The following is a 12808-nucleotide window of genomic DNA, read 5'->3' on the forward strand; positions in this document are numbered from 1 at the left end:
ATCTCATGCACCACAATTCCTTCACGACAGAAACCAATGATCGTGGGTTCGAATCCCAGTTCGCCCAAAATATGTTTCTGAGTTTGTCAGCACCATACCCGGGCTCGTGGGTAATAGTGACTTTGGCTTTGTACTCATATTTGTTGTGGTGAAGGCATGGCGATAGTTCCTCAGATAACTGCTTCTTCTAATACAGGTTTCATCGTCCAAGGACACGAAGAGGAGAAAACTGTGAATGTGAAGGATCACGCAGAGTTATGTCCCCCTGACACATATTTGGACACAGTCATATTACGATGTGAGCCTTGCGCGGACATCTGTATTACAGACCAAGAAACAGATGACGCATGCTCAGAGAAGTGTCCAGGTAATGTATGTTTCGAGATGTACAAGGTCTAGCTCACATCAGTGTAAACCAGATTTACAATATTGCATGTAACAGGTAAAAAGCAGGAACATTTTATAAAATTATACTGGCCGAAAGTAGTGCCGAACAGTGCTGTTCCTATAGAACTACAGATAGGGTTAAAGTACAGACGGCAGGAAGGATGGGTGTGTTTGTCCCCTCATGTCGTCACTATTTGTACAAGGCGTTCGTTGGTTCTTATTTCATCCAAGAACGGGGCACGGGTGACCCAGTCGTCTAAAAGGCGCCGCGATTCGCTGTGCAGAGTTGCGTCCCTTGGGCACGCCAGAAACCTATGAGTGTGGGTTCGAATCCCGGTTCGCCCCGATTATGTTTCTATGTTTGTCTATGTTTTTCCTCCCACATTAAGCCGACACGCCGTGATATAACTGGAATAATGTTAAAAGCGTCCAAGTACAGAACCAATCCTGACGAGATACAATTTTAAATATTAGCTGGAAGTCGTTGTAACGCTCATCTTCCCATCTCCTTTCATGTAACAGTCATTTTACACCTTAAAGGGTACATGGTGCCAGATGACGATCTGGTGCCTATTTATAATCCTTGTTTAGACGTTGTGATAAGTGAAAAGTGTCAAACCTAGACACTGTCGACAAGCTTATTCTTACCCTTTTTCGCGACCACCCGGTGTCATCACTGGATTTTTCACTGCTATTTTGCCTTTTACGCCCAATGGAATCTGTTTCGGAGACGTTGGCGTTTATATTTTTATATACTATGTAAACCAATATTTTTTTTCGCTGCAATTTTAAATGTTGTTTTATCTTCTAGATTTCTCCAAGCCAGATGCAAACAAAGCCAGCTTCCCTGTCGTCGAGCTGCTGTGGGCGGTGTCTGTCGTCTTGGGGATCTTCTCACTTGCCATGTTATCCCTGATCACCATCCGGTTCTGTTTTAAACAACGTCGAAGTGGTGTTAGGGAAGATGCTTCTGATGCTTTCATACAGCCCATCTACAAAGGAACACCGTGTAGGTCCCAAACCCTCACGCTAACCTTAATGTATCGTTCTGTTTTTACAAACTATGTCGCAAGACTTGTATTTAAGGATAGTACAGAGACTGAGCGGAATTACCTTGATTCTTCCCAGCAGAAATTATGCTGAGATATTTTTATGTCATGTTAAAAATTAACAGTTTGATGTTTCAGTATTATTTAATGATTGACACACCCCTATAAAAATGGTTCATTTCTGATGAAATGGCATATGGCCTATTAAACTGTCCCTTCATGCATGGACATATTTGTTTCTGCACTCCCATGCCGTTATCAGTGACACTGGAGTCGACTTGCCCGGGTTGCCCTGAACCCACTTATTTGTCTGTGTGAAACGTCCGTGACATGCCATTGTGCAGGTTCTCAGCGGAAATCCTTATCTCTGAATACACTATGTAACATGACACTATTACACCATCGTCTAAATATAGCGACACGTTGTCGGTGTTGCCCTGCACGTTGAGAATGATGTGGATACACTTTAGCCCTCAATCACCATATAAGGAAGAATGTAAAAGGGATGTTAAGGGAGATTCGGGTCTGACCAGTTTGAGGTCCAAGCAAGTTTGATTCAAATCGTTAAAACCCACTGTTAACCGGCTGACACATTGGTTATGACATAGACTACTCTTGCAATGACGGGATACGCTGTATGAATAGGGGCAACATTGACACATGGCACTAATTACATATCTCATGGCCTCTCTCTCTCTCTCTCTCTCTCTCTCTCTCTCTCTCTCTCTCTCTCTCTCTCTCTCTCTCTCTCTCTCTCTCTCCCCTCTCTCTAACCCTTTCTCTTCTTCTCTCTAAATGAAAATTTGAAAATTAGCTTTCTGTTTTTCAGATATAAAGATTAATAGTGTAGCTGAGAAACCATCACAGGGGATTGAGCGGTGGCTGGCCCATTTAGATGCTGATGATCTGCAAGAAGATCGTTATATTAACAGGAGTTCCTTTCTAGACAACAAAGAAGACCCCAGCTGATCGTCAGGGGACGCACTAAGTTACGATACCAATAAGCCTGTGTTTATAATATGGCTCCGGGATCTCCCGTGACTTCTGTGTCCCATATTGGACTGCTTGCTACCATAAAACGTTATCTTTTCACAAAGGCTTTTGCCAGTATGCGTCAATTTATATTGAATATATACAATTTAACCTGACCTCTAAATGTTCTTTGTTATTTAGTTTAGTTGAAATTGAAATTGAAATAAAAATGTCCAAACAGTAGAATCTGAAGATGCTATAATATCTAGAATATAAACGGCTTAAAACTAACGATTTAACTTGCAACATGCATTCGTGACCAACTCATGTTATTCCGGGACAAGCCGAATAGCGTTACGGAAAGGGGCGAGTGGTGACAAATGCACATCATGAGGAAGCAGCCATGCTGGGCTTTCCACAACACATTTGGAAATGACATCAGAAAGTACTGGAAATATTTCCGCACTGTTGTGCTCAAATATTCAAACGTGTTGATTTCAATTTATTCAATACGCTAAAGCGATATTGCAACGATAGTATCTTAGTAATGTATTCAAATTTGAGAGATTCAAACGGATGTAGTATTGAAACATCATATAAAGAATTACCATATCAATCAACCAAAACGTTCAAACATGCTGGAGGTATTTCCCATTTACATAGATATCAAGTTTAAAGATATCAACGGTTATGTGTAGCCAAGATAGTTACTTCTTTACTGGTGATATATAAACACAGCTCCAATTATACAAACTATTGATAGAATCTTCAAGCTTGAAGGAATCGGAAGCACGGACATTCTTCATTCATGCATAACTGCAAATGAACTAAGTGTGATTTAAACAGTTTTTCCGTGGTAAAGAATGATGATATTTCACTTATTTCATTATATGTATAACTTTCCTGAAAACAATAAGGTTCATCATGATGCTTTCATTTCCTCGGAAGTAAAATGAGTATGTTTAGTGTGTAAGCAGTGTCTGATTTGAGTCACGTATTTTCTAATGATTTGAGTACAATGGTTATGCAATATGTTTTCACTTGTTGCCCTACACAACGAACCTTGCTTCACATAAAGATCAAATAATAAATAAAATAATTTCTGTCATCGAGTATTTACAATCTTGTCTAATTTCATGTAATAATGTTTTAATGTTTTGATGTATCTCTCATTAGTATTCCGAAAATATTTTGTAGGGGATATAATGTGTATGTTTATAATGCGACAAATCGACACCCTAAAGAATGCCCAAATCGCATTAATATTACCCGGTCCAAAGGATCAGCGTGCACTACAGTTTCATTCACACCTCCCTGAGGAGTATACAACTCAAACTGCCAGTGAGGCTGGAAGGTTATTGCGTACAGCCACATAACCATCTAATCCTACTGGGTACCCATTCAGTGCTTGGTGACCAGGCCTACGTCGGATTCATTCACTGCATACAATTAACTCCCAAATACACACGTCCCCTGCATGGAAATGAAAACAACAAACCCTGTTAAATGCAAAACTCTCAACAACATTTTTTTAAATTTTAATCTCTTAACAACAACAACAATAATAATAATAATAATGATAACAATAACAAGACATTCAGGGTATTGTCAATAATAATAATAATAATAATAATTATAACAACAAGAATATTGACAGAGTATTGATACCCTCACACGAAGAATAATGTCAGACAGTAGATCCCACCACCATCGCTCTTCCCTCAATCGCTTATATTTACTAATTATGATGGGAGGACGTGGTTTGATTAACGTTTGGGCTCTTCATGATAGAATTGTTTGTGCACTTTTGCACAGATTTATTTGTCTGATGATCCTCTTGTGAAGCATGTCAAGACGCATGATGAAAACAAAGCATTCCACAGTTTTCTAAAACGAGCCAAGTATGTGGGACATAATCTCAATGTCGGTGTTGATTTTGTTGATGGTTTGGTACTGCTGGACGGTACAGAAATGAGTGTAAACCAAGCGAAGTGCCATTTAAAGGAGAGGCTATCTCAACGACCACTCGACGACTTTATGTGCAGTGTGTTGAGAAGATCAGCAATCCTGCAGAGTCCCTTGCTTGGATGAAGTCGTCTGGCCTGAAAAGTGAAACAGAAGGCTTTCTGTTTGCTGCTCGGGACCAGTTACTTCCCACACGAAACCGTCAATGTGTAATTGGCATCAATATGTAAATATGTAATGTTGATTATGTAATGAATATAATGAAACTGTCAAACACATTGTCAGTGGTTGCCCAGCTTTGGCACAAACACAGTATCTTAGACGACATCATAGTGTAGCTCCATCAGTTTATTACCGTCTTCGCCATGCTTGTGGTGTTGACACAGAGGTCCACCCATAGTGCGACCTAGAATATGTGTGGGGCGTCATGGAAAATGATAAATACAAAATTCTTTGGAATAGGCCCATTTACAGCCCCAGACGTATCCAGGCCAACAAACCTGATCTTGTCCTTTTTGATAAATCCAATGAAATCATTTATATCTTTGAATTTTTCTGTCCCTTTTGACAATAATGTGATTGACAAGATTGAGGAAAAACATGGCAAATATGCGGACCTCGCTTTCGAAATGTCACGCTTGCATTCCAAGAACCAAGTTGTCCGATTCCCATTGTTCTCGGTGCCTTAGGTTTGGTACCTCCCAATCTGTTGACTGACATTGGGAGAGTAGCCAGGAATACAGCCCTTCTGACAATCTGGGTAATGCAGAAGGCTGCAGTGTTGGGGAGTCTTCACATTCTCCGAAAAGTTCTGGGTGGGTTTGACTAGACAGCGCTTCCTGGGAGAAGTCCCATTCGCTGTCTGGGCTGCGTGTAGAGGGGGCAAGGGCAAGAGTTCCACGAAGCGACTGCTGTAACTGCCACAACCCTTTGCTAATTATTCATTGATCGTGTGCGGTTATTACCAATTGTACACTCAACTTCTGTTCGTACCGATTTCTGGTTTAACCTTTGCTTTTCAATTTGGAAATCAAAATTTAAACACTATTCAAGATCAACATTTATAAAGTGAGTATAGTTTCTATATCCTTGCCCTTTTCACGAACACCTGGTGTCATCACTGATTTTCTGTGGTCCATTCACATAATTTTCACAGCTATTTTGCCCTTTACGCCAAATGCAAAATGTTTTGGGGGATATTCACTTACATTGACAACATATATTTACTGTTGTCTGCCATAACACAACAGAATGTATATTGCTTTCAAGCTGTTCTGCAAGGGCACATGAAGATAATACAGCACACTGATCCTCACCACAGGGAATAACAGTGCCTAGTGGGACACCACATAACGGTACACATTGATGACTTAAAACATGTCATACAATGAGAAACATTCCTAATATTCTTATTATACAACTTCGGAACAACTGACAAATCTTACCTGTGCTTTGACTTCAATTTTTGGGGACAAATTCTATCCCGGAATCCATCATCAAAACAGAACATTTGTAGCAGTAAATATGCTTCAGTCTGTTGAAAAAAAGAAATTGCCTGGCACAAAGAAAGATATTGTTCCTGGATATCTAGGTTCATAGTTTTAATTAAATTTATATCTGGGCCCACTTGCACAAAGCGATCTTAGTGCTAAGATGATCGTAACTCCCATACTTTAACATAGGGTTACGGTAGTCTTAGCGCTAAGATCGCTTTGTGCAAGTGGGCCCTGGTCTTGCAGAATATAAAATTACGTGTTTGTCACACCCTGGCCCCATGGTGGTTTATACCCAGCTGCAGGTCTCGTGCCATTCCCACATTCTTCACCTTACATTCAAATAGCATTCCAGAGAGTCTGGACACAGGAAGAAAATGTTCGACTCTTTTGTCTGCATATCCACCTTAGACAGCTGGACGACCTGCTTTTGTACCCTTTGCTCTTGTCATTGATTTGTTTGTTTGTTTGTTGTTTAACGCCGCACTCAGCAATATTCCAGCTATATGACTGTGGTCTGTAAATAATCGAGTCTGGACCAGACACGCAATTTGGATCGATGACATGTATCAACCAAGTCAGCGAGCCTGACCACCCGATCCCGTTAGTCGCCTTTTACGACAAGCATTGTCGCCTTTTAGGGCAGGCATGGGTTGCTGAAGACCTTTTCTTACCCGGAATCTTCACGGGTTGATTGGCCAGTGAATCCGTCTCAGGTTCATCGCTGAGTTCATTATTCTCAATTGCCTGGTCATTTTGTGAAACTTTATTTTCTTTACTTTTGAAATAGTGCCTTGAATAATATCCGTTTCCACAAAATAATTTCTGTTTTCACCCAAAGACTCGGAGATTTTCATCAGTCCCTTCACCGTTCTGGTCATGAAACATACCATTATAGAAACTTTGATTGCAAAGCAGCCGATTTGTTCAACCAAGATAGTCCGGCAGAGAGGACAAAAACCTAGAATTGGGGGATAAAGTTTTTGTTATTGTGGGATTTGTGTAAGCACTCATTCTAAGTTATGAATCTGACTTATGACACTCTGTCATCTTTGGGCATTTTAAAATATTAAACATTAAACATGGCCGCTAAAACATGAAAATATCTCTTCTGTGCTAATTGTATGGAATATCCGACTACTTTTGATGCATATCACTATTGTTTTGCCTTCAACATATTATAATATGTTATTCCTATGTAACTTCTATGTAACTCCTGTTACTTTCTACTACTTGCAAAATATCCAGGTACAGGTATTCATGGACATTGCAGCTTCTGTTTCCAAAAATGAACCTATAGTTTTAGACCTACTTGCAGCACATGCATTGCGGTGGTTGTGGTTCAACATCATCGTGTTTTGAGATTGGTAAAGTGTTCAAGGTATTAAAAGATGGTCACTCTCTCTCACTGCTTGGCGATCCTACAGCAGATTTACTCCAAATCTTGTTACAAGAAGCTCAATTCATGGCAAATCACAGAGGCTCGCTTACAAGTTTGGGCTACCAAACCTGGAAGAGGGCACATCTCCAAACCAGTGTGTGGAAGGCTGTGTTACAGCCAGACCCACCTGCGATGGTTCCAACCCAGTTTAATTTCCATAAAGACATTACATCAAAGTGCCTACTTCCAGTTACTGTACCTGAAGGTGTTTATGCATTATACATATCTAACACCACAATATATTTTGAAACGCACATGCACATGCAGTGCACATGTGGCAGTGATACACGGTGTAAGACAAATAGATGTGGTTACAGTCACGCCCAGTTACCTTGCACAGTATCCTGTTCCTGTAGCTCCAGTGTCTGCTTCAACCCACTCACTAACCCTGTTATTGATGATGAGGAAGAAACCTAAACTGACTGTTTGTATGTGAAGAAATCCTTAAGCCAATATTCACCTTTGAAAGTTCAGAATAATCAGTAATCCTAAAAGAATCACGTATTTGTTGATTTTTATAATATTTCGGCAGCCACTTTGTCAATTACTTGCTTTTTTAAGAATCAAATTATGTTTTAAATGATACCAGTTTATTTAGAATGACATATTCTAATTAGTTGAAGGCAAACTATAAGGGATATGCACCATACGTAGTTCCATATCCCATACTATTAGCAAAGTAGTGATATTTTCATGTTTCTGCGGCCATCTTGTCGGTCATCTTGAATATTTCAGAATGCCCAAAGATGACAGAGTGTCATCAGTCAGTTTCATAATCTAGAGAACATCATTAAACAAATCCAGCAATAAAAAACTTTATCCCATAATTCTGGGTTGGGGTAAAATTATCATTTCTCTGCCGGACTAAGACAAGACAAAAGGTCCCTACTGTTGAATGCATAGCGCATTTTGGCTATATGCCAATAACCGGTCTGAACAGTTATTGTCAGCACTTTGCAGCGATATAATTACACCGTGCGAAAAAAGGTCGACCGCTGATGTTTCACTAATTAGCATCTACCATAATTAGCATTTTCATTCACCTTGTTAAAACGAAAAAATATAGTATATAAAATACTCACTGTACGTAATAGCATATGGTTGTAAGTATTTGACGTCGAGATAGTATCACATAATCCGATCCGATCCGATCCGATCCGAAAAACTGAGCCTGTTCGGATAAGAAGAATGTTCCTGGTAAGTGATCACAGTTAAATATACTGTAGTAGCATTAGTAGTTGTGCAGTTTACGTGTAATGTATATCACGATGAGAAGGTTATGTTTGATGATGCTCTGTCTACTGTGTCATATCTACAGCTGTTGCAGTTCCAATGGCTGTGGCAGTATCCATCACTGTTACTGTACTATACTGGGTACTGCTGCGTCCACTGACGAAGTTAGGATCATTCTCACCTGTGGTAAGTTACCTTCTGTTTAGCTTACCTGGTGAGCGGCCATCTTATATTGTTTGTGATCATTTGGGAATTACTCATGGTCCTATAAGACGTCAAATGTACTTAGCTTTAGTGAAGAATCGGTAACAGTTTAATCGATAAGTTGAATTTGTTGGATACGATGACATACATGATCCCGTTAGTCGCCTTTTACGACAAGCATAGTCGCCTTTTACGACAATCATAGTCGCCTTTTACGGCAAGCATAGGTTGCTGAAGACCTATTCTACCCTGGATCTTCGCGTGTTTCTACTAGTCCGAACAGTGATAACGTATAGCAATACCCCCCAAATGTTTAAAATTTTACTACTAACCCTTGGGATACCTTTAACATTAATAAAACTGGTCCGGTCAGATTAATGCTAATTTCCACCCCTGATTTTAGGGGCTAGAATAAGCACTGGACAGGAGGAGTGAGTATATTGTGTCTGAGCGGGGTATCCATGTTAAACTTCGGCATGGTACAGCAGTGGGCGGCTAGCACTATAACACACAGGTGCATGAACGTCGCTATATGAGTGCAATAATCTTGAATGTGATAATAAACCCTATTTCACCTCACCTCGTTTGCTTAATATGCTGCCAAAAAGATCTATGCCTGAATCCTGTATGATGTTTAATTGAGATAAGAAAGAGTGACAATACGCCTGCGTACTTTGTAAGATTTGTCCTATCTTCCATACAATCCTGTTTCGAGGGATCCGATCCGAAACCCATGATATTGTGTATGAAACCTCCCATACGCGAACACCAAACCATTATCCTAACACCACTTTAACTCGGAGACGCAAATTGTTGATGTGCTTAAAGCGATATTCACTCCCTCATTTAACCCAGACTGAGAAATCTGCCTACAGATTAGGCGAAAGCGATATATGATCGTGATAATATTCTGGATGCGGAACTGTCTCGTTTGCAATTTTAAAAAAATAATGAGCGTAAACAAAGTGGAAGTGCAACAGGGCATGAGACAATGTAGTAAAGTATGAGAACTTATCCTCTAGATTATAGCCCCAATCAGGATGTCATCAAGACTGCCAGTCCAGTAATATACATGTACTAGTATCGGTTAGGGTCACGTAGTAGTTAGCCGGCAGTTGGATATTAATATACAATCAGTTAAATCTCTAGTAGACTTATTAAATAATATTTCATTTTTTACAGATTCATTGGAGAATGGAGACCGCGTCACCTTGGTGTTGAGTGCTGGGGTAGTTACCGGTGCCCCGGTATGCCACCGCCACACCCTCTCCCCCACCATTGACACGTGGTACTGGTTCTGGCTGATGACGTCCATTTGTGGCGGGATGATTTTCCTTCGTCTGTCCTTCTGGAAATCCCCAGCCGCTATCTTGAATCATCCCCACGTTCCCTACCCGATCCAGGAACAGCGTGAGTGTAATTTAAATATGAACATGTATGCTTGTCAACGTGCTTTTCTTAAGAAGTATTACGGCTAATTTGTAGAGGGAAATACCTAACTATATTGACACGGTAACAAAAGAAAATACGATATCGAAATACACAAATAATTAAATCCGGGCGACTCCCGTCACTTCGAAATCTATCTTAAGCCTTATGCTTAATATGAAAGAGTGAGTGAATTAAACTTTAACGTCGAATCGGCATTATTTCAGCCATATAGAGTGTCAGATGTAGAGATATAGAGAAAATGGGATGTTGCGATTGCATGTTATGTTTAGAAATTTATAAAGCGAAATTGTGAGATAACTGGACTTGAAATAACGAGTGCCAATATATAATGTAATTAGAACATAATTTGTTCTAAGATTTGAAAACCTTTTTCGTTCTATGAAATTGTTCTGCATTTTCAGATGGAATCCCCGAGGTCCACGGAGTGATATTGTGTTCCTAGACTGTACATAGATGTCCTCTTGCACCACGACTTCAGATGAATGCGCCTGCAATCGATATCAGACGGACAAGCACTGTTACAGAACATACTGCTTGGAAACAATGCACAAACAATGTCTATCTACAGTTGTACAGTGGACGCCATTGGCTTGTTTGATATACAATAATTGATTCCATCCGTTTTTGTAGTTAATGGAGTATATAGTGCCATTGTCATAATATCAAACTGATATGCTTTGTCGAAATCTATATAATTGGTTTTCTTTTGAATAATTACGGTATCATGTCTCATTTAAACTTCTTTTTAGCTAAATATTTAGGTTGATGCTGTCCTTTCGTCATAAATTTAAATTTAAACTTTCACATTTCGTTTCAAATATTCATGTCACCTATTTTGTAAATATAGTAAATAAAGTGACGATCATAAAAGTGCTCCTGAAATAGTGATGATACCCAGTGTTCCCGAAAAAGTATCCTGCCTCAATTTTGCAACATTGGCACACACATGCAAAGGCAAGTCAAGTGTTCACCAGAAAAAGGGATGATATGTCAAAAGTCGAAATAGGGATTTTGCATCGGACATCAGTATTGTCACTGATGCGTCAAATTTGAAAATGTCCTCCACATGTCTACAATAAAACTTTTTGCTAAGGCCTAAATGTTGTAATCTTGATAAAACTATGTTGAACAATAGTCGTATAACGTTCTTTGAAATCTTATTAGAAAGAGCATTCTCGACTGTACCTCAAAAGTTATCAAATGTAGACCCAAAAGGCTGGAGCAGCTGGAATATTGCTCGGCATAAAGGGAAAGTTGACTATTGGGAAGTTCGCAGACATCCCTCTTGTGGATATTTTTTCTCATTATGTACCTTTATGCGGAGATCTAAATATAAAACAGAACAGGTGAGCCGCTCTCGCGCTTGTCTCTTATATTTCTAGTTCAGGTGGGTAAATCAGTGGAAGGAAATTGGCTATTTGACTGTTATTGAACTGTGTGATCTGAATCTTAAGTTAAACTTCTTATCCAAATTCCCTTTTTGTTTTTGCCAATCCTAGAAGAAATTCTCACTCGTATGCATAAGGAGGGGAGACCAACTGGTTTGAGGAATGACATATTTTGTTCGCCATATAGAGTTCAGTGTAAATTCGTGGACAATTCTTGGCCATAATTCATTGAATCATCTTCGATTTATGTATGATTTATGAATAAATTTTTTTTAATCAAGTCCATCCTTTTCTTCAAAGCATTTTTTAACGCCGTACTTGACAGCGGCTTGTAAATAGTTGTGTCGGGGCCAGCCAAACCAGTGATTGATACCATGAACAACGCTTCAAACCGAGGGCACTTTGACACCCTATCAACCAAGCCACCAAGTCTGACCATCAGATCCAATAAGTCGCCTCTTACGTTGTGGATTCGGCAGTATAAGCTCCCCATGCTTGTTGTAAGAATCGACTCAAATGCTTGTTGTTTACCGCCGCACTCAGCTATATTTCAGCTATATCACGGCGGTCTGTAAATAATCGAGTCTGGACCAGACCAGTGATTAATATCACGAGCATCGATCTACGCAATTGGGATCGATGACATGCATCAACTAAGTCAGCGAGCCTGACTACGCGATCCCTTTAGTCGCCTCTTACGACTAGCATACTCGCCTTTTACGGCAAGCATTGGTTGGTATTCTACCCCGGATCTTATCGGGTCCGACTCAAATGGAGATCGGGTATAACCACGATCACTGACAAACAAACACTGATTAGTAAGTGTCTGTAGGAAGAGCAGTTGCCGTAAGAGAGATCACTTTCTCTCAATATACAGACGTGATTGATACAGCAATTCATGAAATAATTATACTGTAATGAACTCATATAAACTATATATACTATTTTTTCACGTTCTCTTTGAAAAGACACATTCCATCAAGACTTTAATATGTTAATTGCTAATTCAAGGAAGAAAAAAAAAATCATAATTTCTATTATCGACCGACATGTCGAGGAAATTTATATAAACTGAGTACGTACATTTGTATGATCAGATGTTTCATCTAAAAATTAAAATCATAGTCTTTAAAAACAGGTGAGAATATATTATTAAAATGTTGAATGATGAATAAATATGTTTTAACAAACTGATTTCAAAAGTATTTCCATATCCGTGAGCTT

The 12808-nt window shown here is 39.4% G+C and overlaps 2 protein-coding genes across 2 annotated transcripts in view; both read left to right on the top strand.

Moving 5' to 3' along the window:
- Positions 1-3427, top strand: part of LOC139468858 (uncharacterized) — a 4299-nt gene extending 872 nt beyond the window's left edge. Inside the window, exons 2-4 of the mRNA XM_071250992.1 lie at positions 197-367; positions 1199-1396; positions 2266-3427. Of these exons, the coding sequence (XP_071107093.1) occupies positions 197-367; positions 1199-1396; positions 2266-2405 (509 nt within the window). The 3' untranslated portion in view covers positions 2406-3427. The remainder of the gene's footprint in view (positions 1-196; positions 368-1198; positions 1397-2265) is intronic.
- A 5136-nt stretch (positions 3428-8563) lies between these two features.
- LOC139468718 (uncharacterized) lies at positions 8564-10638 on the top strand. The gene is made up of 3 exons (XM_071250842.1): positions 8564-8726; positions 9927-10154; positions 10598-10638. Exons 1-3 carry the CDS (start codon positions 8564-8566, stop codon positions 10636-10638), a joined length of 432 nt encoding a protein of 143 aa, XP_071106943.1.
- Positions 10639-12808: the final 2170 nt, after the last annotated feature.

The sequence above is a fragment of the Haliotis cracherodii genome, unplaced genomic scaffold (assembly GCF_022045235.1).
Source record: "Haliotis cracherodii isolate W230 unplaced genomic scaffold, xgHalCrac1.p SCAF_2, whole genome shotgun sequence".
NCBI classification, from domain to species: Eukaryota; Metazoa; Mollusca; class Gastropoda; order Lepetellida; family Haliotidae; genus Haliotis; species Haliotis cracherodii.